General features: G+C 34.3%; 2 protein-coding genes and 1 pseudogene across 3 annotated transcripts; 1 reads left to right on the forward strand and 2 right to left on the reverse strand.

The window, feature by feature from the left end:
• Nucleotides 1-7,420: 7,420 nt before the first annotated feature.
• Nucleotides 7,421-9,266, reverse strand: LOC107614554 (coumaroyl-CoA:anthocyanidin 3-O-glucoside-6''-O-coumaroyltransferase 2 pseudogene; annotated as a pseudogene). Its single transcript, XR_015896321.1, has one exon. The product of XR_015896321.1 is annotated as a coumaroyl-CoA:anthocyanidin 3-O-glucoside-6''-O-coumaroyltransferase 2 pseudogene (transcript).
• Nucleotides 9,267-15,130: 5,864 nt separating this feature from the next.
• Nucleotides 15,131-21,232, forward strand: LOC107612876 (diacylglycerol kinase 5). The gene is made up of 14 exons (XM_016314644.3): nucleotides 15,131-15,440; nucleotides 15,609-15,867; nucleotides 16,149-16,271; nucleotides 16,409-16,537; nucleotides 17,006-17,091; nucleotides 17,510-17,633; nucleotides 18,047-18,095; nucleotides 18,414-18,496; nucleotides 18,684-18,751; nucleotides 18,896-18,970; nucleotides 19,408-19,495; nucleotides 19,824-19,940; nucleotides 20,101-20,397; nucleotides 20,899-21,232. Exons 2-14 carry the CDS (start codon nucleotides 15,664-15,666, stop codon nucleotides 20,926-20,928), a joined length of 1,473 nt encoding a protein of 490 aa, XP_016170130.1. The 5' UTR covers nucleotides 15,131-15,440; nucleotides 15,609-15,663; the 3' UTR covers nucleotides 20,929-21,232.
• Nucleotides 21,012-23,813, reverse strand: LOC107612878 (protein THYLAKOID FORMATION1, chloroplastic). Its single transcript, XM_016314645.3, has 5 exons — nucleotides 23,206-23,813; nucleotides 22,507-22,774; nucleotides 21,849-22,062; nucleotides 21,602-21,717; nucleotides 21,012-21,403 (listed from the first exon to the last, which is right to left on the reverse strand). Exons 1-5 carry the CDS (start codon nucleotides 23,414-23,416, stop codon nucleotides 21,283-21,285), a joined length of 930 nt encoding a protein of 309 aa, XP_016170131.1. The 5' UTR covers nucleotides 23,417-23,813; the 3' UTR covers nucleotides 21,012-21,282.
• Between the last annotated feature and the right edge of the window lie 278 nt (nucleotides 23,814-24,091).

Consider the following 24,091-nt stretch of genomic DNA (forward strand, 5'->3'; position numbering starts at 1 on the left):
GGAGCCGGCTGCTCCACCTCAACATCACTTGCTATGGAAGGTAATGAGGGGACAGATGGAACCGAGTCGGCTGGTAAGGGTGGCAGGTCAGAAGGGACCGATGGAAAATCATTCCACATAGAAGCTGTATCACTCGAAGTTGAGTTAAGACTCTTCTCATCAAATAAAGAGATGCGTCGAACGTTGTTAAACATAGTGATTGATCTAAAATAATTCCCTCCAGACAGACTGAACTCTGAACTCCGTCAAGCCTGTAGGAGTAGTGAAGAACTATTGTTCAATGTGCTTGGTTGTTGACCAAAGAAAAGCATGGGAGTAGAAAGGCGGTCGAGTTAAGTAAAGACTCAAAACAATGAAATCCTGGAACACTATCTATATCTCTTTTTCCTCAAAGACAGAGCATTTTCGATCTTAGGCGAACGAGGGTTACCGGCTCTACGACCTCGCAAGGCGCTACTGTAGTGCTCTTTGGGCCTGCCGCTTTCTCAATCGAAAATGAAAACTGTCAAGAGCAGCCCTGCACTGCTCTATCTATGTAATTTCTTGATGGATTTTCTGCCATCACCTACGCAATTTCAAAGTTGCATTTTTCATGAGAAAAGACTGTTCATATCATATTTTTAGAATAGCCATTTTGAATGAAATAATACATGTTCCATCTCGAGTTGCATTGCTCGATGGAGGAGTCGTGAATTAGTTGTGGTATCCTGTACTGTAACCGGTACTTGATCATTGGGTAGTACCCGACCTGAGTAAAGTTGTAGTGATCCTTCCTACCGAAAAGGTTGGAAAGTCTCGGAGGCTGAAAGCCGAGGATGGGAATATGGTTGACTCAGAATTGACATAATAAAGACGGCCCAACTTCATCACCAAAGGAAGGAAGAGCTTTGCCCATTCGAATTAGAAAGTGCTTTCTAGAGAGCGGATGTTGACTAGCTAGGCTAACAAGGAAAGCAGATGCAAGAATGGATTTCAAAGGGGAAGAAAGTCAGAGATTGATTCTGTGTTAATCCGTAAGGTCATATCAAGGGCTTTATCTCCTAGTTTCTTTCACAGGTCTTAGTTCCGCTAGTCCTAGGAGCGAGAGGTACGAAGGCCTTGTTAGTAAATCAATATACCAGCGACCAGGGAATAGGTATACAGTTCAGACGATCTTGAAGACGATTAATTTGATCAACAGCGGATAAATTATCCGCAGCAACCTATCTGCTGATCTATCCGCAGCTTCGATTCCAGCCGAAAAGCGAATGCTTTCTTAGCTGCTACTTGGCTAAACATTTCTAGAAGGGATTCCGCTCCCCTTTAGGGAAAAGAAATCAATGAGACTGCGGTATGCCAGGTTGCCTGCAGGAACCATAAACTCGTGGGCGGAAGGCCTTACTTCCTCCTTCTGATCTTCTTTTCGCTCTTAAGGGCTCTAGATAGCCTGCGTTTTCCGATCATTATGTGGACGGCAGGGCGTTGATTTCAAAGTCATAATATAGCGGAGGCTTTGATAGGGAAAGATTGCATTAATCTGAGTGACTACGTGCCTGCCTATCGCCCATATTCACTAATTCAAATGGAATGTTGGCGACTGACTACTTACCTTTGGTATGGTTAAACATGTTGTTAGACTGAATCTTCTATTCTCTTTTTCATTGTCTCGAGGTTGTAAGACCTCTACTAAAGAATAGAATGGGCTGAGTCAGACTCTTCCCCGGCAACCAACAATCCCAGGATATCCTAATGAGATAAACGAAGTTCTCGCACGAGGTTTAATCCTTCTTGTCATATTTGATGATGAGATCAAAGATTCCTTCAAGAAACGGGGGAGTTGGCTGATAAAGATGGACAGTAAGGATCTGAAGGTGGAGGCTGACATGGTATATGCGTGAGTTCTAGGCGGTGTCTCGGGAGTTGTTCCAATTTTTGGATTTGGCTAGAGAGGGGCCAAAGTAAGACAGTGAAAGAGTTTAACTTCCGTTTTCACGTACTGAAAGGCAGGCCCTTGTATCATGGTTAGTCTTTTTTCTATGATAAGGGGAAGGGGTAGAGGGGATCCGTATATGTTGTTCAGGTCGATCTGAAGGCGCAGAAATAGCTAGAACTGAATGCGGAAAGTATGGAAAAACATCTCGTAATGTATTTAACCAGAAAATCGATTATGCTTCCGCGGAAGTATCTACTCGTTACGGAATCTCAGGTGTCAAAGTGTGGATTTCATATAGTAAAAAAAAAAAGGGACGTGCTATATCCGAAACGTACGAAATTTAGTAAATATCGTAAAGGCAGATGTAGTAGGGGTTGCGAACCAGACGGAACAAAACTAGGTTTTGGAAGATATGGCACTCAAAGTTGTAGAGCTGGTCGTCTTTCATATCGAGCCATTGAAGCAGCGCGTCGGGCTATAATCGGACACTTCCATCGTGCTATGAGCGGACAATTCCGAAAAAATGGTAAGATATGGGTAAGAGTTTTCGCGGATATCCCTATTACCGGGAAACCTACAGAAGTCAGAATGGGAAGAGGAAAGGGAAATCCTACGGGTTGGATTGCTCGTGTGTCCACGGGACAAGTCCTATTTGAAATGGATGGTGTGAATTTTGCAAATGCTCGACAAGCCGCTACATTAGCGGCGCATAAACCATGTTCGTCAACCAAGTTTGTTAAGTGGTCGTAACGTAATTGGTTAGTGGGGAAAAACCGGGCCGGGATTCAAAAGAATTAGGCGAAGGGTGGGGGGTCGGGCCCTCTCCTTTGCATTATGTCAGTTGGGCCTCCCCGGGTGTTTTTCCTTCCTTATTTGTTTAGGATTTTTGTTCCTTATTACCGAAGGAGCCTCTGTGGTTCCTTGGATGGCAACTGGGACAAATTCAGGGAACAGTGGCTCGGAGAGTTGGCTAAAATACCTTAACCGGTCACCATCAGGTGAGGGTACGGAAAATAGCGAAGCCGAGCCCGCTTCAAGAAACTCGGAGGCACGAGACAGTGATCCCAGGGAAGAAATAGGGCCTTCCTCGGTAAGGCAGCGAGTGGATTCGGCGAACGCTGCCGGAGCAGGGGAGAATGTGGTGGGCCCATCACACATCACAACAGGCTCCCAATCCCCCCATGGGGGTGCCGGAAGCCCCTGATCCGATGTGGTTGAAAAACCGCATTGAAAAAGTTTTCTTTATAATAAAAGGTAGGAAACCAAGGAAGGACATGCTCCAGAAGCTTTTTGACGATCTTAGACTGGAAACGGCTTCTCCGCTCAAACTGCAGCAAATCTTAAGAATTCTCGAACAAATGAAATGGAATTCTAGCCTTAAAGGTCGAGATTTCAGACTCGATCTGGAATTAGGTCACCGCGTCCACGATTGGGAAAGGGAGCAAAGGCACTTCCCAAACCCCGTGGACGACGTACCATGATACTTTCTGTTTTTAACTGTTTACGGGTGGCACTCAGAAAACCGGGGTGCCGCCCTAATGACCGATTGGGAGGGACCGCCGCATTCGGTCATTAGGGCGGGCAGACCTCGAATCGTTGGATCCGGTAGGTAAAAAAAAGGGTAGCCCCGGCTTGGGGCTGGATTGAATCCGAAGTTTAGGTTTAGAGTTGGATTAGCCAAGGGGTAAGAATTCAATGCTTGGCTTATGGCCTGGATGCTTTAGAGCAGACAGAGTTGGATTAGAACGTTTTCATGGTGCGCTCATTTCGAATTGTATTTCTCTTTGACCGAGTTAAGTAAATTCCGTTTGTGTGGCACGAGAGATGTAAAAGTAAATTGAGTATCGAGGATATGCGGATGATTTATACTATACGAAATTCCTAAGGCACCAAGGGCTATTCAATAAGGGCAACGAAGCAGTGTAGCTCTTATTTGGCCCTGTGTAGCTAGTAGATCGGGGAAAGAAAGAACTTAACCACTGCGTTGTAGGGGAACAATACCCAGTGGTGGGGTAGCTACTATTGGGTGAATACCTCCATCTGTTCATCCCGGCAGTTTCTGGTTCTAATTCCTGTATTTCATTCCGGTAGGTAAGGGAAACCTGTGGTAGCGAGACGGTTTCGGCAACAAACTCCTATCAGTCCCTCTTTCGGTTGTTAGCAGCCTCGGCTATCATGGAAATTTTTTGTATTGGCTGTTGATGGGAAAATACTTATTGTCCTGGAGGATAGACGAGCAGGTAATAGCAGTTTGACTGGGAATATTCCTTGCTTACCGGCTGTTGGATGGAGGGAGTTGATGGCATTCTTCCTGGGTTAGTGGATTTAGGAGCTATTTATCCTAATCCTACACTGCTTTGTTGGATTCCGACGGCTATTAATCCGCCTTTGTGGCTCTTTGGTAATGGAAAAACATCCTTCCCAACTTGCCTTTGTTTAGTATTAGTACCCCTAGGTACTTCAAAAATGAAAGGGGTCTTCCTCCTCAAGTCGGTTATCCGTATCGGTGAAATGACTATATCCTTAACACATACACTTCGGTAGAGTTTCCCAACGCGAAATAGGCTAGCGCGGATCCCTCTCTCCTGTTAAGTACCTACCCGTGTGACCGATAGAGAGGTTTGGTCATTTTAAGAGTATACTATCCCCACCTTGTCTGGAAGATTTTAATTTTAATAGCGACTTATCGTAAACATTATTCAACTACCTACTCCTCGAAGAACTCATGGCATAGCTTCTTTCTTATTACTATTATTATTTTTTGGGTTGACAGGCATAGATTCTTTAATTATTATTATTATTTTTGTCTATAATAACATTACAAAAATATAATTTTTTTAAAATTATATTAATCTGTTTTGATATTATAAATTACAACAGATAAAATTTATAAAATTAAATTATTTTTACAAAATATCATAAAAAAAACAAAAATTTCTATCAATTAAGATGATCAAAATTTTTATAAATAAAAAAATTAAATAATAAGTTATTTAATTATTATTTTTATATTTTTTTATTAACAATTAATTTTAATATTTATTATCTAAAATTTAAAAAAATTTAACATATATATTTTTATATTTATTAGATATTAATTCTATTACATAAATAAAAATAATTAATACTTATACTTTTATTTAAAAAAATATTTTTTCTCTCTTTTTTTCTTTCTATCTCTCTATATATAATTAGATATTAATATAAAAAATTTACATTAATAATTATAAAATTAACACAAAATTAATTTTTTAAATAATTAAATCTTGATTTTAATTATTAATCACAATATTAATATTCTCTTCAAATTATATGTAATAAATATTTGAAAGAAGAGAAGTAAAATATAGATTAAAAAGATACACGATAAAAATTTAAAACTAAATAAAAAAATATGCATATAATAGTAATAATAATATATTTTTATGTGAATAATATTATAAGATTATTTTTAATTATATTTAATTATAAATTTAATATATTTTTTATAATTTTATGAATTTTTTTGTATTATATTATTTTATTAATTTTATTTTTTATAGAATAGAAATGTAGAGAAATAGAAAATGAGAGAGAAAGTTAAAGAAGAAGGAGAGAGATTATTAATTTTGAAGAAAAAATTATTTTAATTGTAATAAAAAAAATCTTATGATATATTTTGGTTTGTCAAATTAGTAATATAAAATATAAATTATAAGTTATATATAGAGTGAGAAGAGTAGAAAAAAATAGAGAATGAGAAAGATAGATAAATGATGAAAAAATAGTTTATTAATTTTGGAAAAAAATGTTTCGTCTCAATTTTAATGAGTGTAATGTTATACATTTTAGTTATTAAATTAGTAATATAATATAGTTATATTTTAATTTTGATTTTAATTATAATTAAATAATGTCATATTGTATATTTTGATTCTCAAATTTGTAATTAATCATGAGATATACGAAAGATATAGTAGGTAAAGGAATGAAGGAGATAGAAAAAAACAGAGACACTACATGAAAAACGCTGAATACCATCGTCGGATTTAGCGTTGGGTTTAAAGGCGGCTTTATTGGTGGATTTTACAATGAATTTGTCAGGTAAAAGATTTACCATCAGATTCTAATTTCCAATGGTAATAGTTAGAAGGAAAAGCAAAATATTGGCACCACGATTACCATCAGAGTTACAAGCAAATAAATCCGACGATACCTTGATTAATGAAACGTTGTGTTTTGACCAATTATTGCAAAGCTTTATCTGCCAGTAAATTCGACGATAAGTGTGCCTAAATTCGAATCTATTTCTGTTGTTGCTGCTGCTCCCTCCAAGTAGCACCTCCTTCTCCCACTTTTTAAATTTGGTTATGATTTGATATTAGATGACTATGGATTAGAATAGATTCTAAATTGATTATAAATTAAAAGTTAAGAATAGATTTTAAATTGTGTTGTTTGTTGTCTAATTAGATAATCAACTAATTAATTAACAATATAAATCATATATTGTCTGGTATAACTTAAATTTAGAGACAAATACATATTTGCAATATTAGCTTAAATAAAGTCTAGTAATATATACAGATTATAATTTAAAGTTTTGATTTGAATTTATAAAAGTATGTGAAGTAATAGGTTTTAGATAATATTTAATATCATCAATTTAAAATTCGATGACGCCGCCTTTATCCGCTCAGCAGCCCACTATCTAGACGATGTTGTCTCCAGTAATAGAAGAAAGAGTGCAGAGCAGTGAGAAGTGCAGGGCATGAAAGAACAGGGGAGGAGTGCGACAACGAAGAAGGAGTATGAGGTGTTGTAAATCCAAATTTTACGAGCAGATAAAATATTTAATGGAGTAAAATTTGTGTTTTGAGATATTTAAAGGGTATTTTGTGATGTGTCATGGTTTAAAAAATTTAAAATTAAATTATCGAATTTTAGTTTTATTTAAAATTTTTTTGAATAAATCTATTTGAATGTATTTGTTTTAATTTTTTTAAAGAGTAAAGTATCATTTTTGTCTCTAACGTTTAAATCGTCCTATTTGTATCCCTAACGTTTGTAAAAGTGATTCAATGTTATCCTGCCATCAATTACACATCATGAGCGCTTTAGTTTGAGTTTTAAAAATCTCTTCTTGAAGTTAGAATACAAATGTCTGGGATAAAATCGATGATCTACTCCGAAAAATAGCTCATCAAATGTTGAAACTAATTCCTACAACATTTACATAATTCACTTTTTTAGGGACAAAATTGAATCTAAACACAAATAGTGGGTATAATATTAAAATCGAACACATCCAAGTGAGACCTAATTGAGAATGAATACATTCAAGTGAGAATAATTGAAAAATATAATATGATTTGTTAGTATAATTGATAGTAGGATAACATTGAATCACTTTTATAAACGTTAAGGATACAAATAAGACGATTTAAACGTTAGGGACATAAATAGGACTTACCCAAAACGATACTTTACTCTTTTTTAAATTAGTGTAATAAAAAATTGTTTAAAAGATAAATTTAAAGGATATTTAGTCCTACCGAATACCGATAAAGTTAAACTATATAACCAACATCATAAAATGCAAGTACATATATAATGACCACATAAAATAAACTACGTAGGGAAATCATGATCGATGTTTTGGAGGTGTTGTTCGAAAATTTTGATGAATTTCTTCATTCGGATCCTCTCAAGTGCAATTCCAATCTCAACCGCTCCTTCATTGTTCCTACAATCTGAAAGAGAAAATGCTCCTGCTGATTCAATATGAACTGCTACAGATTTCTTAGGCTTTCCCCACCCAAAATCAGTTTGATAAACTCCTAATTTTGGGGACCCTGCCACCACAGTTATACTACGACATTTATTTAATTCTCTAGCATAGGGGACAAAACTTTCAACCCTTGTTAATGCATCATTTCTCAGATTTCTAATCTCCCTGTCAATTCCACTTGCTGCCTCAAAAATCCCATGATAATAATTACCATTATTTTCTCCAACTAGCTCACGCCTCTTGAGTCTCACATACCCAGACAACAAGCAATTCCCAAAGTAATTTGAAGGTATTGAGAACTCAGAACGGCCACGGTAATCAGCTAGAATTATGAAATAGCAAACTTCATCATCAAAATTCTTATTATTATGATGATGATTGCCTTCGGTTTGTTCTTCTGATTGCATCATACAAACCCAAATCAATGAACACGTGACCACAAACGTTGACATGTGTAATAACGTATTAGAACCATAGGTGTCACGGTATTTAAGAGACACAAATTTCTTGAGTTTCTCAACTTGACTATGGTTTAGGACAAGAGTTGCACGTACCATGGTGTTACTATTGACAGGGACTTGAGAATTCATCAAGTTGTTCTTCTTCCTCAGCAAATCTCTTACCTCTTCCATGTAAACATGTTTAAGCCCTTTTGGGTCCTTAACTATGTCTCTATCATGAAAAGGAAGAGACAAAAAACTAGATTCTTTAATATCTTCATCATTTGTTCCACTACCTCTTGTTATTATTTGCTTGCAAAGATTGGCCCAAAACTTGATGAAATGATGAAGCGAGTAGCCATCGGCGGCGAGATGGCTGAATGTTAGAGAAATGGCGAAGCCAGTGTTTGGAAGAACAGTGACTTGAATGGCCATGAGAGGCATAACAAGCGTGCCATCCTCCATGGTAACCTTAGGAGGCAAAGAAGCGATCAAAGGGTGTAGAAAGCGAACATCTTGTGGCGAATCAGATACAAGTAAGGAAAAGTCTGCTTTAGACTCTGCAATGGTGAGAGAGAGTGAGTCAAGACCGTCAAGAAAACGGATGAAGGGGACACTTGGGGAGGGAGGTACGATGAGGTTGGAGGCGAATGGAAAGAAGTGTTGGAGGGAAAGGGAGAGGGAGTGTTTGAGAGGAGGGAGTGATGATTGAAGGAAGTGGTTGGTGGAGTTAGGGAAGTCATAGAAGAAGATGCGCTTAACCGGATGGCATAGGAACCATGGGATATCCAAGTAAGTGAGGGGAACAATGGTGGTGGTGGAGGCAAGAGACCCTTCTGGTGGTGCAACTTTACATTCTTCTATGATCTTCACTTGCTCATGCTTCGAAGACATGATCATGCACTTGTTTTTTGTTAGATATGACATACAATATGGTACAAGCTAAGGAGATATAATATAAAATTTCATTCATGAATTCACCCCAACGGCTTTTATAAATTCCATAAATGCATTAGATATATTTTTTTTTTTAAAAAAATAATTATTCTCTGTATGTGTTAACCGAAAATGAGAATAAATTTATATTATAATGAATTTTAATAAATTTATTTAGCAAGTACTGTAATTCTTTGAGATCTTTTTATCTTATTTTTAAATGAGTTTAATTAAATCTGTTTTTATTTGAAATTTTTTTTAATAATATTGGTGAGTTAATATTTAAAATTATTTTATATAATATAATATTTATAATTTTATATACATAATATTTGTAATTTTATATATATTTATTATATCTAAAATTATATAATTATTTTAGTGTTAATTAATGAATATTAAATAAAATAATTTTTACTTGTTTGAGTTTATTTTTCATAATTTTTAATTAACTTTTTATGGATAAGAACCTCTCTACTTGATATATATTCAAATTTCTCCTAAATTAAAAGGTTTACACAATAATTATACCATGAAAGAAATACTACAAAGAGATTATTATATATTAAAGTCTAAAAAAAACAGAAAATAACGTACCAACTACCAACAGGCTTAATGTTATTTTGATTATAGGTCAAATATAAAATAAAATAAATGAGCAGGGTTAGTGTTGATAAGATAAGAGAAGAGGGATTAAAATTTTTAAAGAAAAAAAATTGGTAAAATAATAAAATAAAGAATTAAATTATTTTTAAATTAAGATAATAAAACATACTTCTTATAAAAAAAATTATAGAATACGATTAATTTTTTATTTTATCATTTTAGAAAATTTAAATTCGAGAAAACAACGAGACAAAAATATGTAAGACAAAACATATTAAAATTCATACTTTGATAATACCGTCAGCAAGCTCTAGAAACTGACTGAAAGTAATTAAAGTCCATATACATGCGGCTTCATAATTCAGATTTAGCACTTCTGGGGATTGACAGTGAGAGAAAGTAAACTTGGAATAGCTAGAAGGTGAACTCTCAGTTCATGCTTATATATGGAAATTAACCAACGAAGTTTGTCTCATCTTTATTATAATAAATGATAAATGATTTTGTTATTTTGTATTTTATAAATATATGTTAAAATTATAAATTAAAATTTTTTTATTAAAAATATAAAATATTCAAATTTTTTATATAACGAAGTTTGTCTCATCTTTATTATAATAAATTATTTTTTTTATTTTATATTTTATAAATATATGTTAAAATTATAAATTAAAAAAATTAATAAAAATATAAAATATTCAAATTTTTTATATATTTATTTTTTATTTATTAAAAAATTTAAAATATTTATTATTAATAATTTTATTATATTTTTAAAAACATATATTAATTAAACTCTATTATAAATTATTAAACTTTTTTTATGAATGAAATCATTGAGGCAAAATATTATAATAAAAATAAAATACAATTTATATATATAGTACACACTAATTATTATTATTATTATTATTATTATTATTATTATTATTATTATTATTATCTAGTTCGTTGTTTAACTAATAATGATTTTTTTTTTTAGTCATAAAAAAATGATTATTTTTTTTTTTTGGTGACTACTAATAATGATTATTTGATTTAACAAATAAGTTTATTGTTTAATTTCCATTTTTCCAGAGCAGAACATAGATAGGAGCGCCATTGCGCCAAGCGGTGGACATGCTGTGGCTGTGGTATTCAACTATTGATTCTTAATTTCTTACTAAGGATTCAGTACCACATCATTCAGATAGAATACCAACTTCGCACTAAAATCTAAAATTCATCTTCCCAAGTAACATGCATCGGTGGAAGAAGCGGCAGCAATTTGTATGTTCTCAGAAGAGAATCTATGTGCAATTTCATTTATGATTTATGAAAGAGTGAATACCCCACTCAGATGTTAACAATTATTTCGAAAAGATTATGAGATTTTAAAAAAAAAAAAAAACACCTAATTTGATTTTTAATTTTTTTAGGGACTGATTATTTTTTTATAAAAAAATAATATTGATTTTTTTTAACATAGAAATTAATTAGTCCCATAAAAATAAAATTTAAGAGTTGATTTGAATTTTTTTTGTTGAGTAAAGTATCGTTTTTGTCCCCAACATTTGGAGTAAGTTCTATTTGTGTCCCTAACGTTTAAATCGTCCTATTTGTATCCCTAACGTTTATAAAAGTGATTCAATGTTATCCTACTATCAATTATACTAATAAATCAGATTATATTTTTTAATTATTCTCACTTGGATGTATTCATTCTCAATTAGGTCTCACTTGGATGTGTTCGATTTTAATATTATACTCATTATTTGTGTTTAGATTCAATTATGTTCTTAGAAAAGTGAATTATGTGAATGTTGTAGGAATTAGTTTCAACTTTCGATGGGCTATTTTTCGGAGTGGATCATCGATTCTATCCCAGACATTTGTATTCTAACTTCAAAAAGAGATTTTTAAAACTCAAACTAAAGCGTTCATGATGTGTAATTGATGGCAGAATAACATTGAATCACTTTTACAAACGTTAGGGATACAAATAAAACGATTTAAACGTTAGGACACAAATAGGATTTATTCCAATGGAGGACAAAAACAATACTTTACTCTAGGAAAATAAAATAACAAAACTGGGACTTGGTTTTCCTTTTTCTTTGTTGTAAATGGCCTGAACTGATTTGGTTAATTTTTTGTACGGTACTTGTTGTTTGGTCCAATTTCTGGACAAAACTTGCTTTGTTCCTGTAAATAACAAATTCTTACCTTTTAACCAAAAAATGATATAAAAAATTTTCGGTTTTGACAAGGAAGAGGAAATAAACAAAACTTAAATTGTTGACCCAAACAAAAGAGTAAAAATTAGAAGTTAGGTTTGACCAAAAAGAGGAAACAAAAAAAAACCTTAGATTAGAATGGATTAAATAATTAATTCACTTCTTTATTTAAGTATTAGAAATTTAAATTTTGTTTTATGCATATAATAATCTATTAACTAATAAAATTTTTTTAAAACTTAGATTTACAAAAGATTAATCATTGACATATTAGATTAAAAAATATCGCAAAAATTAAATGATACAAACAGAGGTTAATGAATGGAATTAATCACAACAGCAAAATAATGTCTCGGTACATATACGCAACATGTGTTTAAGTATGAAAAAGTATAGAGTGTGGTCTATTATAAACAAGGAACATAAGAGGGAAATCTAAAATTGGGCTAAAAAATTTTGATATAGAAACAAAATAAGTGATATACTTTAACATAGTAATTTTTTGTGTTTTTTAAAATTATGGGAGTACATAAATCGGACCCTCCAGACCTGAATTGTCCGATTTGTGTTAAAAAATTAAAAAAACTCAGAGTACACAACTTAGACCATGCGAGTTCTTTGGTCATGAAATTTTGCTTCACAAATCGCATGGTCCGAGTTCTGCTTCCTCTGATCTCACAACGAGGTGAAGCACCCCTCCTCTCCATACACAAGTCTAACACTTCCTTTGCTTCCATATTCAAATTAAAAAGCGCCGAAATTGTATGCATGAGTATTATTCATTTGTCCTAGAGAGATTACCGGCAAGTCAAGAACATAGAAGATAAGGAAATGAAGTTTAATAAAGATAGGTCAGGGAAAAGAGAGATTCAGCAAAGAAGAGAATCACAATTTACTCGACACCCTTCTTGATGCCTTCTCACGCCTTTTGATCATTTCTACTAACCAATTCGATTATGTTTCCTTTCTTCCTTGGGTTGCAAAGTCCTCTTTTCATCACCTCATTTGGTACATGTGATGGGACCTCAAGTCCTCAACTATAGCCATATTTTCCTTCTTTGTATCATTATCCCCTCTTAAAAATGGCATTGTTCTCAAGGTAGAACTTAGTAAATTGTTGTTGCATTACTTCATATATATGGTTCTCAAGTTGCCTCCTCCTCGGATAAGCCTTGCTATTTGATAAGGACTTCTTCCTGCCAACAGTCGTGCTTCTTCACCATTTTGCATCCCAAAATAAGTTGTGGTTGTACTTTCATACCCGGCTCATCCAGGAGCAATGACATAGGAATATTAATAGCTCCTGGTTCTCCTTTACACTTCTTCAGTAATGATACATGAAAAACGGGGTGTATCTTTACTCTGGTGGCAGTTGTAGTCGATAAACAACTTTGTTAATCTGTCCCAAAATATCTCGTGCCAAGCTTTTGATTCTTCCATAATGCCACTGATTGTTGACGATAAGGTTGCAGTTTTACAAAAAACATAGTCTTCGACATTGAATTCCACTTTTTGTGTAGTTGAGCTCGTTGGAGGTTTATCTTGAGGGCTGCTAAAATCTTATCTCACTGCTGTAAATGCTTTTGAACTGCTGGAGTATCAGTTTCAGAAGGCTCATAATGAATTAGAGAGAAGGGATCCCTACCAAAAATAGCTTTGAAGGGGCCGGGACATTCCAATTGCCGAATGATAGGACGTATTGTAATTATAAGTTGCCCAAAAAAAGAGATGGTATCTATCGCAGGAGTTCTCTTGAGTATAGCAGCGTAAGTACATTTCTAAACAACGATTGAAGCTCTTAGTCTGTCCATCAGTTTCTAGGTGATACAGAGTTCCGAGCCAATAGGATCTCTTGCTTGCCACAACATTGTTCCTAAAATTCACTGGTAAACACTTTATCTCTGTCCCGAGACAATGGTTTGAGGAATGCCATGTACGCTCACCACGTTTCGAACAAATGCCTTCACAACTTTATGGGCAGTAAAATCCGCCGGCAAGAAAATAAAATGAGTGACCTTCGACAAGGGATCCACCACCACCAGGATAACAGACCCAATAATAAAATCCATTGAAATATCCTGCCAAATATGAGATGGGAAGGGGAGCGGTTCCAGCAATTCCGCTGGTAGCTGAGTACTATATTTTACTCGTTGACAAGTGGTACCAGCGGCAACATAATTCTTAATTGATTTGGCCATACGCTTCCAATAAAATTGTGCTGATATCATTATTAAAATTCTTTGATATCCAGCATGTCCTCCAAGTAAGAAATCGTGATACTCTCGCATAATTGTCTTAACCATAATAAGTCTTGTCGCTATAGGAGATACCTGACTGAATTTGAGCTTTAGTGAACTCATCTGCTGGTATATATGTCTTGAGTTCCTCTCGTAATTGAGGTAGGAACTAGGAAGGAACAATTTATCACTGAGGAAGAGGAATGATCTTGACAAGGCATCCGCTTCCTCGTTCTCGCTCCCTTTCTTATATTTTATATATAGTAAAATCATAGCACAACAACTTCGAAAGCCATAGTTATTATTCTGGTGTTTGTATAATTTAAGCTTGTATCTCCTTAATGCTCTTGTGATCGGTGCGAATCATAAACTTGTAGCACAACAAGTAATGGCAAAACTTAACTGCTGGCATGAGGATTGCTTGCATTTTTGAGACATACCTTAATTGTTTTTTATTCAAGCTAGAGAGTTTCTGAAAAAAAAGTTTATTTTTACAACTCAAATTAATATATTATTATTTTTATTATTAATTTGATAGTATTTAGTGAATATATATAAAATCCACTTTAAAATATTTTATTTTATTTTTTTATAGATATTGAGTTATTTATTTATTGCATATAATACTTTTTATAAGTTATTTAGGATTAGTATAAATAACAAAAAATATATATAATTATTTTATATAAAATAATATATTTATAAATAATTTATTTTAAAAGTATATATTTTAAATATAAATATAGAAAAATAAATACTTTTTTGTGCATCATGCGGATACGTATATGCTATAATATATTACTAAGGAAACTCATAGGAGAATAAATTGTGTAAATTACACTTGATTGGTTTGATCCATTGAATTTAGTTGAGTAAATAATAGATAAAATACCGTAGTTTTGTGCTGTTGTTAAGTAACATCTAAGCTGTTCTTCATTAATTTGATCCATGTGCCTATTAGCAATAAATCATTAAATTAAAACATAATGCAGTATTTCTTGAAATGAAAATTCGCATTTGAAAGTTCTAAGACGCCATGAATGATATCTTCTAGAATAGTAAATAAATATTCTAAGATACAAGTCGAGAATTGAGAAATATCCCAACACAAACACATGGACCCGCGGCGAATGTGACTGCAGTTCGCCATTGGGTCTTTTTGGCCTCCTTTATCTCTGACTCGTCAAACGCGCCGAGTCAACTCGCTTTTCTTTTTATTTGACGCTTATCGTGTTCAGTTGTCACCTTCCTCTCTTGTCTGAATCTTCTGCATCCTTTTCACGCTCTCAGATCTTCACCGTGATCCGCATCACCTTCCACCAGGTAAATTATTCATCTTCGTTTTCATTTCCTTTTCACTGAACATACACAATTCAACTTCATTCGCTATGCTCTCAAATGGAATTCTCTATACTCTCTTTCTGATCAACGTCACCTTGCATTTAAATTTTGACAATTTTGACTTCAAAATTTGTTATCCTTTGTTGTTAGCAAATTACTAAGCTCGAGGAAAGCGCGATACTGTGAGTGGAAGCTGACTATAGCAATGGCTTCTCGCGACTCCGAATTCTTGAAGAACTTTTGGATCCCGAGTTACGTGCTCGTGCCGGAGTCTGCGGCTGAGAGCAGCCAGATCGCCCGTGGCAATGGACCTGAGTGCCCGGTGCTTGTTTTTGCGAACTCCAAAAGCGGTGGCCAGCTAGGAGGGGACCTATTGAAAACGTACCGTGCTCTTCTCAACGAAAAACAGGTGCCTTAGTAGACATTATTTTGATTGCCGTTGCCGGTTACGGTTACTGTTTCTTTGTGATTTATTGAATATTAATATTGGGTAAAATTGCCGAAAAAATATGACTGATCTAGGGGGCTCTATGCTGTAATACAGTGTTGGAAACCTCTACAATAAATCAATAATAATATTGTGGCTGCAATTGCATTTGTGGACAGAAATTTTGATGGCACCTTTTGCAGAAATTTTGAGACTTTGATTTTGTGTGTGTGAGAGACTGAGCAGGGCGTGTGAATTTTCAGGTTTTTGATTTAGGAGAAGAAGCTCCCGAGAAGGTACTGAGCAGAGTCTATGCTAACTTGGAGAGACTCAAGGTTCAAGGTGATCAACTTGCTACAAGGATTATGGAAAGTCTGAGATTAATTGTGAGTTGATATTCTCTTTGATCCTGATCAATTCATCTTTAAACAATCATCAACTCCAAAATTTTTGAGTTTCTGACAATTTGATGTCCTTGATCTTATGAGTTTCTGACGTCAGTGACATTTGATATGCATTTCAGGTTGCTGGGGGTGATGGAACAGCGGGCTGGCTACTTGGAGTTGTTTGTGATCTCAAATTGTCCCATCCGCCACCAATAGCCACGGTTCCTTTGGGCACAGGGAATAACCTACCTTTTGCTTTTGGCTGGGTAAGAAATCACGCTTCATTTTGGGGGGCTTTTATTGAAGTACAAGTAGGGCATTATTATCTCTGACTCTACCATGAATTCATGGTTCAATAGCTACATTTTCACATATAATGGGTTTTAAGGAGCTATCATTTTATGCTGATTAAGTTAACTCTTGAATTATTTTGGTTCCCATGTATATATAAAGAATTGGGGTTTACACAAGGCCCTTCAATTCTGAGTAGAAGTTGGAGAAAGCTTTAGGTGGACTATACTTTAGTCTTGACACTAAGAGCGACATTTCACCTAGGACCTACAATATTATCATATTTGTTTAGTTGAAATAACAATTTATTAATTGTATGAGCATAATCCAACTAAGTGCACCATGAGCACCTATCTTCACTGAGAATTGTGATGATAAATTGTCCATCAGAATCGTGAAAAAAAAAATTGAAGGGACTCATAATTTCTGCTGCTTTATTACAGGGAAAGAAGAACCCAGGAACAAACGAGCATTCAGTGAAGTCATTTTTAGATCAAGTAATGAAGGCTAAATCAATGAAAATAGACAAGTAATGAATTTTGGTCCTATTCTTCTTTTCCTTTTATTTTTATTTTTTTGTAATTCGATATGTTTTGTTATGCTGCCACCCATTTGTTTGTCTTTCTTGTGGGATAAAAATAAATCAATTTTTTTTTTTAAATTAAAAGATACATTTTTACCATTTAAAAATATTATGTTTTGTGTTTACATCTAATGCTGTTCTTAAGCTGTCTTGCTTGCTGTTGTTTGAAAAGTGTTATTAGTATCTCTGTTTTAGTAGGTTTGAGTTGTTTATTGTTTGGACATTGAGTTTGATTTTATCTGTCATGATTCCCCAACTCCGGTTCTTGTGCTCCTTAATCCAGAGCAAATATACAATGAATATTTAAGGGCTACATGTTGTTTAAGATTCCTGATGGTTGTTCTTTGTTTTTCTTAACCATCAGTTGGCACATTCTTATGCGAATGAGGATTCCAAAAGAAGGTCCCTGTGATCCGATTGCACCTCTTGAGTTACCGCATTCTTTGCATGCCTTCCATCGCGTATCCGAGACAGATGAACAAAATATTGTAAGATATGTACCTTTGACTATGTACACTTTTAATCAGGTTCATGGTGCAACTATAGGAATTTCAAGGAAATATGCTTTGCTTCATATGCTACAGTCTGATTTGACTTGAATTTGGGTTATCCATTTTACTTGACAATTTATTTAAGAAAATACCAGTTGAGACAGGAGGGTTTATTATTACAGTTACACCGACTATGGGCATGAATTGCTGTTTTGTTCTGAACTTGGGAATGAACTTTGGTTTTCCTAAGACCAGTTCAACAAAACCTCTGCATATTTGATTGCTGTTTTTGACTTATGGAGTTTAACTGTTTTAGATAATAAAAACTGGCAAGATTTTTAGTTTGAATATCTATAGAGTTAGCTTTTTTCCTACTCACTGCACTTCCTTGTGTGATTACTGCTCCTCAGGAAGGTTACCATACTTTTCGTGGGGGATTTTGGAATTACTTCAGCATGGGTAAGCATAATTTTCCCGAGTTGTACCATACTTGAACTTTAAATTTCAAAGTATGGAATTTCTATTTTTCTCATGGAAGAGTCAGTTGGTAGATCCTTTGATCTAGGTTAAGCATTTCTAAATATCAAATTACAAAAAAGCAATGCAGAAATTATTAAATGGCAATTACATGTTTACATTTCCCACCTTATTTATTTATTTTTTTAATAGTCATTTAGAATGTCTTAGATCATAAATTATATCGGGGAACATCTTTTTGTTCCATCAGTTCATCTTATTGAAACATTTATTAAAAATGTCTATGATTCATGACTACAGGAATGGATGCTCAAATATCTTATGCTTTTCATTCTGAACGAAAGTTGCATCCTGAAAAATTCAAAAATCAGTTGGTTAATCAGGTATACTAGTGTTTCTGCAGTAGTAAAATTCATAAAAGCATCTTGCAGAAGATTAATGGATAACACCATTGCTTGTTTGACTTTGAACTTTTCAATCTTTTATTGAATGGAAAACCTGGACAGTTTTGTACCAGTCATTTTTTCATCCGCTTTTTGTTCTGATTTCAATATTCATGAATCATGACAGACTACATACGCTAGGCTTGGATGCACGCAAGGATGGTTTTTGGCTCCTCTATTCCATCCTCCTTCCAGGTCAGTTCCTGTAGATCAGTTATTAAATTGATCAATTGCAAACATATCTAAGCATACATGCTTCTGGGTCCTACATAAGCCTTTTTCCAATATATTTTTATCACTTTACCAGTCAAGTCAATGTGATTTGATCTTCTAACACAGGAATATAGCACATGTTGTAAAAGTACAAATCATGAAAAGGAATGGCCAGTGGGAAGACCTGCAAATTCCTTCCAGGTAAATCTTTCGGTAGAATCATATATATTTATATCTTTTTACTTTTCAATGGCCGAAGGGAGGATTAGACATCCAAAAGGTGGCTTAAAGGTTATAGACTTGGGTTCTACCAGTCAATTGAGCTAAGCTCTAGCAGTCATATATCTTTAGGAAACATGAAAGCGACAATGATAAGAAGTTCTGGTGGATAACTCCCTGCATTTATTAATTGTCAATGATCCCAAAGTCACAGTTATACATGATGTTTCCATTATACTCAACTTCTCATTCATGTTCTCTTAACTATGTTGCTTTTATTCGCTGATGCTTTAGTTCTTTTATTGGTTGATTAATATCTTCTTAAAGTGAAAAGTTAATTTCTTGTTTGTCCAACTGTTGTTTTCTCCCCTGTTTACTTCTTGATAACATATGATGTGTTCTTTCTATCGCATATCCAGCATCCGGTCAATTGTATGCCTCAATTTGCCTAGCTTTTCTGGTGGACTGAATCCTTGGGGTACACCAACTAGGAGGCAACAGCGTCAAGTAAATATCATATGCATAAACTATTGATAGATTGATATATTGGATTTTCCTGTTTAATGAAGAGAAGAAAAGCTGTTTTTGAAGTTTGCAATGCATTTAAGGCATATTGTTAAATGAATTGTAGCTTACAAAGTTTTATTGTTCAGCCAAATTTTCACTTTCTTGATCCTTAAGGCATTGATTACTAAAATTTGTTTTATTTAGCAAAATCTCTTTTAACTGTAAACTGGAAATAAAGAATAGTAATTTAAAAAAAAAAAGGCAAAACTAATGCTTCTATGCAATATTTTTGTTGAAACCTAAACTCTAAATATGCTATCAAATGCAGAACGACTGGACACGTCCATATGTAGATGATGGCCTAATAGAGGTTGTTGGCTTTAGAGATGCCTGGCATGGGCTTGCTTTGCTTGGTCCAAATGGACATGGAACTCGACTTGCTCAGGTATGTGCAGTACCATGAAATATTAGGCTTGTTTTACTTTTGAAGATAGTTTCCAAAAATTTCTTGCTGTAATTTACATGACAGCATTAAGTTTCTGTACCAACCTTAATTTTTCCTTGGTTTTGATATTACAATTGCCTTGAAATTATCTCAACATCAGGCTCGCAGAATTGGCTTTGTGTTTCACAAAGGTGCAACAGATCATACATACATGAGGATTGATGGGGAACCTTGGAAGCAACCCCTCCCAATAGACGATGACACGGTTGTAGTAGAGATTTCTCACCATGGCCAGGTTAACATGCTTGCCACTCATGAATGCAAGTCTAAAAGTGTGCATGATCCTTCAACACATTACAATGATGATGCTGAGGAAGATGATAGTAGCAATGGAGACTCTTTAGCAGATGAATTTCGAAAGTTTGGTGCAGCTGATACATTTAAAATCCCAGATGAGGTAGATATTTCTCAGCTTAGTTAAAGGTCTTACATTTCACCCATTAAAGATGTGTTATTGTACTTATTCTTATCCGATTCACCGAGCCAACACTTCCTCTTATACTATTGAATAGTGTGGGACTCGCGAGATAAATCCCACATTTCATCCAATGATAAAGGGGCATGTGTTGACTGTGTACCAGACAGAATGAGTATATACAGTATTTCTCTAACTCTTGAACCATTCTTTGGTTTTATGCGGTTGATATTGTGTTCCCCTATCAAGGTATATTACCAATTTGATTAATTCTAGCAGCTCTACTGCAAACATGATAATTCATTATTGTGTAATTAAGAATTGAGACAAACTTTGTTGTAAATGTTATTACAGTTGAAACGCATAGATTAGATTTCAGTTTACTCCTCGTTCTACTCTCTGTGTAGTCTTAACTTTTAAGTGAACTAGTTAACCAAAACAAGAAAACCAATTTATTTATCTTTAATTTTAATTTCATTTCAGTTTGTCAAATCCAATAAGAACCCTGAATAGTATCGATCTAATCACAAGTTTGCCCGTAGCCCCTCAAACAAAGTCACAACGAAAGGGATGAGTTCAAATGCAAAATGGATACATGAAATGAAAGGTGAGTATATGTATATACTGAAATGTAAAAAATAGAGAATAGTCTGTTATCATGAGGAGAAAACTAATACATGTAAATCGTGTTGGATTTTGGAATTAACAATGGTTGACTCTAGGTGATACAAGGATTTCATGTTGATCACCAACACAGAATATTACAAATTTACACATAATAAAATATGCATATCGAAACTCGATTGAGTTGCCTCTACTGATTATCCAAACTCTGCATAACCAGAAATTGTCAAGGACACCGAATTATCAGTAGATGTTATTTTCATAAGACCATAGCTGCTGACCAGACAGTTGTTGTCCCAAACACTTTGTAATGGTCTCATTAGCCTTTTGGGGTTCAGCTCTTTCTTCTCTTTTCTTCTTCTCCCTGAAGCAGAGAGATCATAGAATCAAAATCTCGCTGAGGAGAACCAGCAATATAAATGCATATCTATTCAATCTTCAGTTTAGGGGCTAAAGAATGTATATTTAATAGATTTGCAAGAAGGTAGTGTCATAAAATTGAAAGCCATTAGAATGTAGAGAAGGAGAAGGAACAACATTGAAAGCTTTTATGATGTTTTACCTGTCAACGTATTCCTTTAGCAGCTCCTTTGCTTGAACCAACTTGGAAAGCAGATTCCGATACACATCCAAGTCCCGATCAACACTTTTTTTGTTGATGTTTAAAGCTGCGCAGAGCTGTTTGATTGACCATAAAGATTAATTGATAACACATGAAAAATTCCTTAAGATGCAAGTAACAGATACTTTAATAATAAGAACAAATTCAAATCATAAGCCATAGTAGTGTCTTAAGTGAATTGGTTAACCTTTTCCAAAATTGTTGGCTCTGTTGCGTTTGTTAACTCAAGAAGACGAAATAGTCCTACTGCGAAGAAACGACTGTAGCTGAAATCCCCCTTTCCTGCTCTTTCTGCTATGTCCTTCAAGATCCCCTCAATTTCTCCATCTTTGGATGAAAACTCAACAAGGGAAGTTAGGTTTTGAGCCCTCGCCCACTCTTCCAACTTTTGAGCATCTTTTCTGCAGAGGGGAACATAGAAAGATCATCTGATGTAAGATAAAAATGTAACTCAGATGCAATATAAGCAAAATCATTGTATAAATATCCAGAAAGAGGCTATAAAATGATAGTAGCTTAATTCAAAGACAATAAAATTGTTCAAAAAGCCCCCCCAGAATTAGCTTAATAAGAATCTGAAGCTTGTATGTTGAAATGGCCTTGGAGCCACCAAATGTGATTCTCAAAAATCATGTTGCAAGCACAGCTAATTCGCCGTTTCTAAATACGAAATGAAATTCACAACTAGCATCTTGCGAACCAAAGTTAACATAGTCTAATCTCCAAGGATTTACACTTTACAACCATTAGTTTTCCATCATTGAATCAAGAGTTTTGAAGTAGAACCAAGCAAGGAAATAAGAAACAATAAACTTAAATAGTGAAATTTCTCAATCATTTCTAACCTGTATTGTTCAGGATCTTCATTCAAAGCATTAATATATGCTTTGAAGATAGCATCTCGGTCCTCATCACTAGGATACCCTTCCATGAGTTGATCATAAACAGTGACAAAACCAAGAGCAAACACAGGGTCATAGCGATACGATCTCTTATATCTCATCAAATGTTGCTGCACAATGAGCTCCTGCAGAACAGTGTTGTAGATACTTGGGATTGGTCGCTTATATGCCTTAAGGAAATTTAACTTTGTCTCAGAAACAGTAGGAGCATCTGCATATATATCAGGTATATAAATATTTAAACAAGAATCCATGAAAGAACCTAATGTGGAAACATGTTCAACTAATCAGCTTAATCTCACTCATAGTGCATTCATATATCTCAATAAAGGTTCTTACTTCTTACAAATAGAAAGTACCCTCAATTTGTATATGATACTTTTAGTTATCTTTTCAAACTTTAGGAACAAAAACTTCAAAAAATTTATGTCTTTCTAATGAAACAAACTCTCTAAACTTTCCAACATGCAGTGGCATAATAAGTTCGTTCGAAACTTAGATGCAATCACTTATTGCTCTAAATTGTAGCATGCAACTCCAATTGCAGATGCAACATGTACATTTCTTCTACAATTTCCATATTGTGGCGAAATTATAACCACAATTTAAAACCATTAAGAAACCAAAGAAGCCCCCACGAACCTGTGGCAGAAGACATGCATTGGACAACCATTTTGGATGAGGAACTAGAAGCTCGAACACCCCCATAATGGTACGACAAAATGGTCCTAAAACCGAAGACTTCAGAACTTGAAGAGACAAAGAAACGATGAGTTGATGAAGACACAGTTGCTTTTCTCTCACAGCACTGAGTGAATGATGATGAGAAGGACAAAGAAGTGAGAGCTGCCATAGTTGGAAAGGAAAGAGTGGAATGCAAATAATCAACACACAACACAAAGAGAAGAGGCAAATTCAGAAGGTGTCCACCATGGGAGGACAAGTTTCAGTGATGACCCTCATTTGGTTTCTAAGGTTTTTGTTGCAGAAAAGTGAAAAAGAAAAGAGAAAATCTTATCCACACTGTGAAGTCTCAAACTGAAACTGAAAGCCTTTTGTTTTTGTCAACTTTCCAAGGAGCCACTACTCTCATGACACGTTGAAATTTTGACATCACAACGGTTTTTCTAAGCTAAATAAATTGTATAATTAGATTCATTATTTTATAATCATAACTAAGATAAAACATTCCTCCAAAATTGTAACTATTTGTATTTAGACAACATGTACAAAATTTGTTAGAAGAAGACACCTTGCATTCACTCTATGATATTTGATATTTGTCTCACCAACTTGTGGCTGAAACTGAAAGGGAGATGAAACAGCTGGTTGATTTTGGACCAGTCATGCTCACTGCTTGATTGTTATTGAATTATTGTAGTAAAAATTGAAAAATGTACAAGACATTTAAGAAATTCCAATTGTGACATGTACCATTGGTAGATTAGATTAGAAAGTCCAATTAAATCAGTGAGAAATTCAAAGGACATGTTATTAGATTAGATTATATTACTACTTTTGATTGGTG

This window comes from Arachis ipaensis, chromosome B8 (genome assembly GCF_059453495.1).
Source record: "Arachis ipaensis isolate K30076 ecotype BB chromosome B8, ASM5945349v1, whole genome shotgun sequence".
Lineage (NCBI taxonomy): Eukaryota > Viridiplantae > Streptophyta > Magnoliopsida > Fabales > Fabaceae > Arachis > Arachis ipaensis.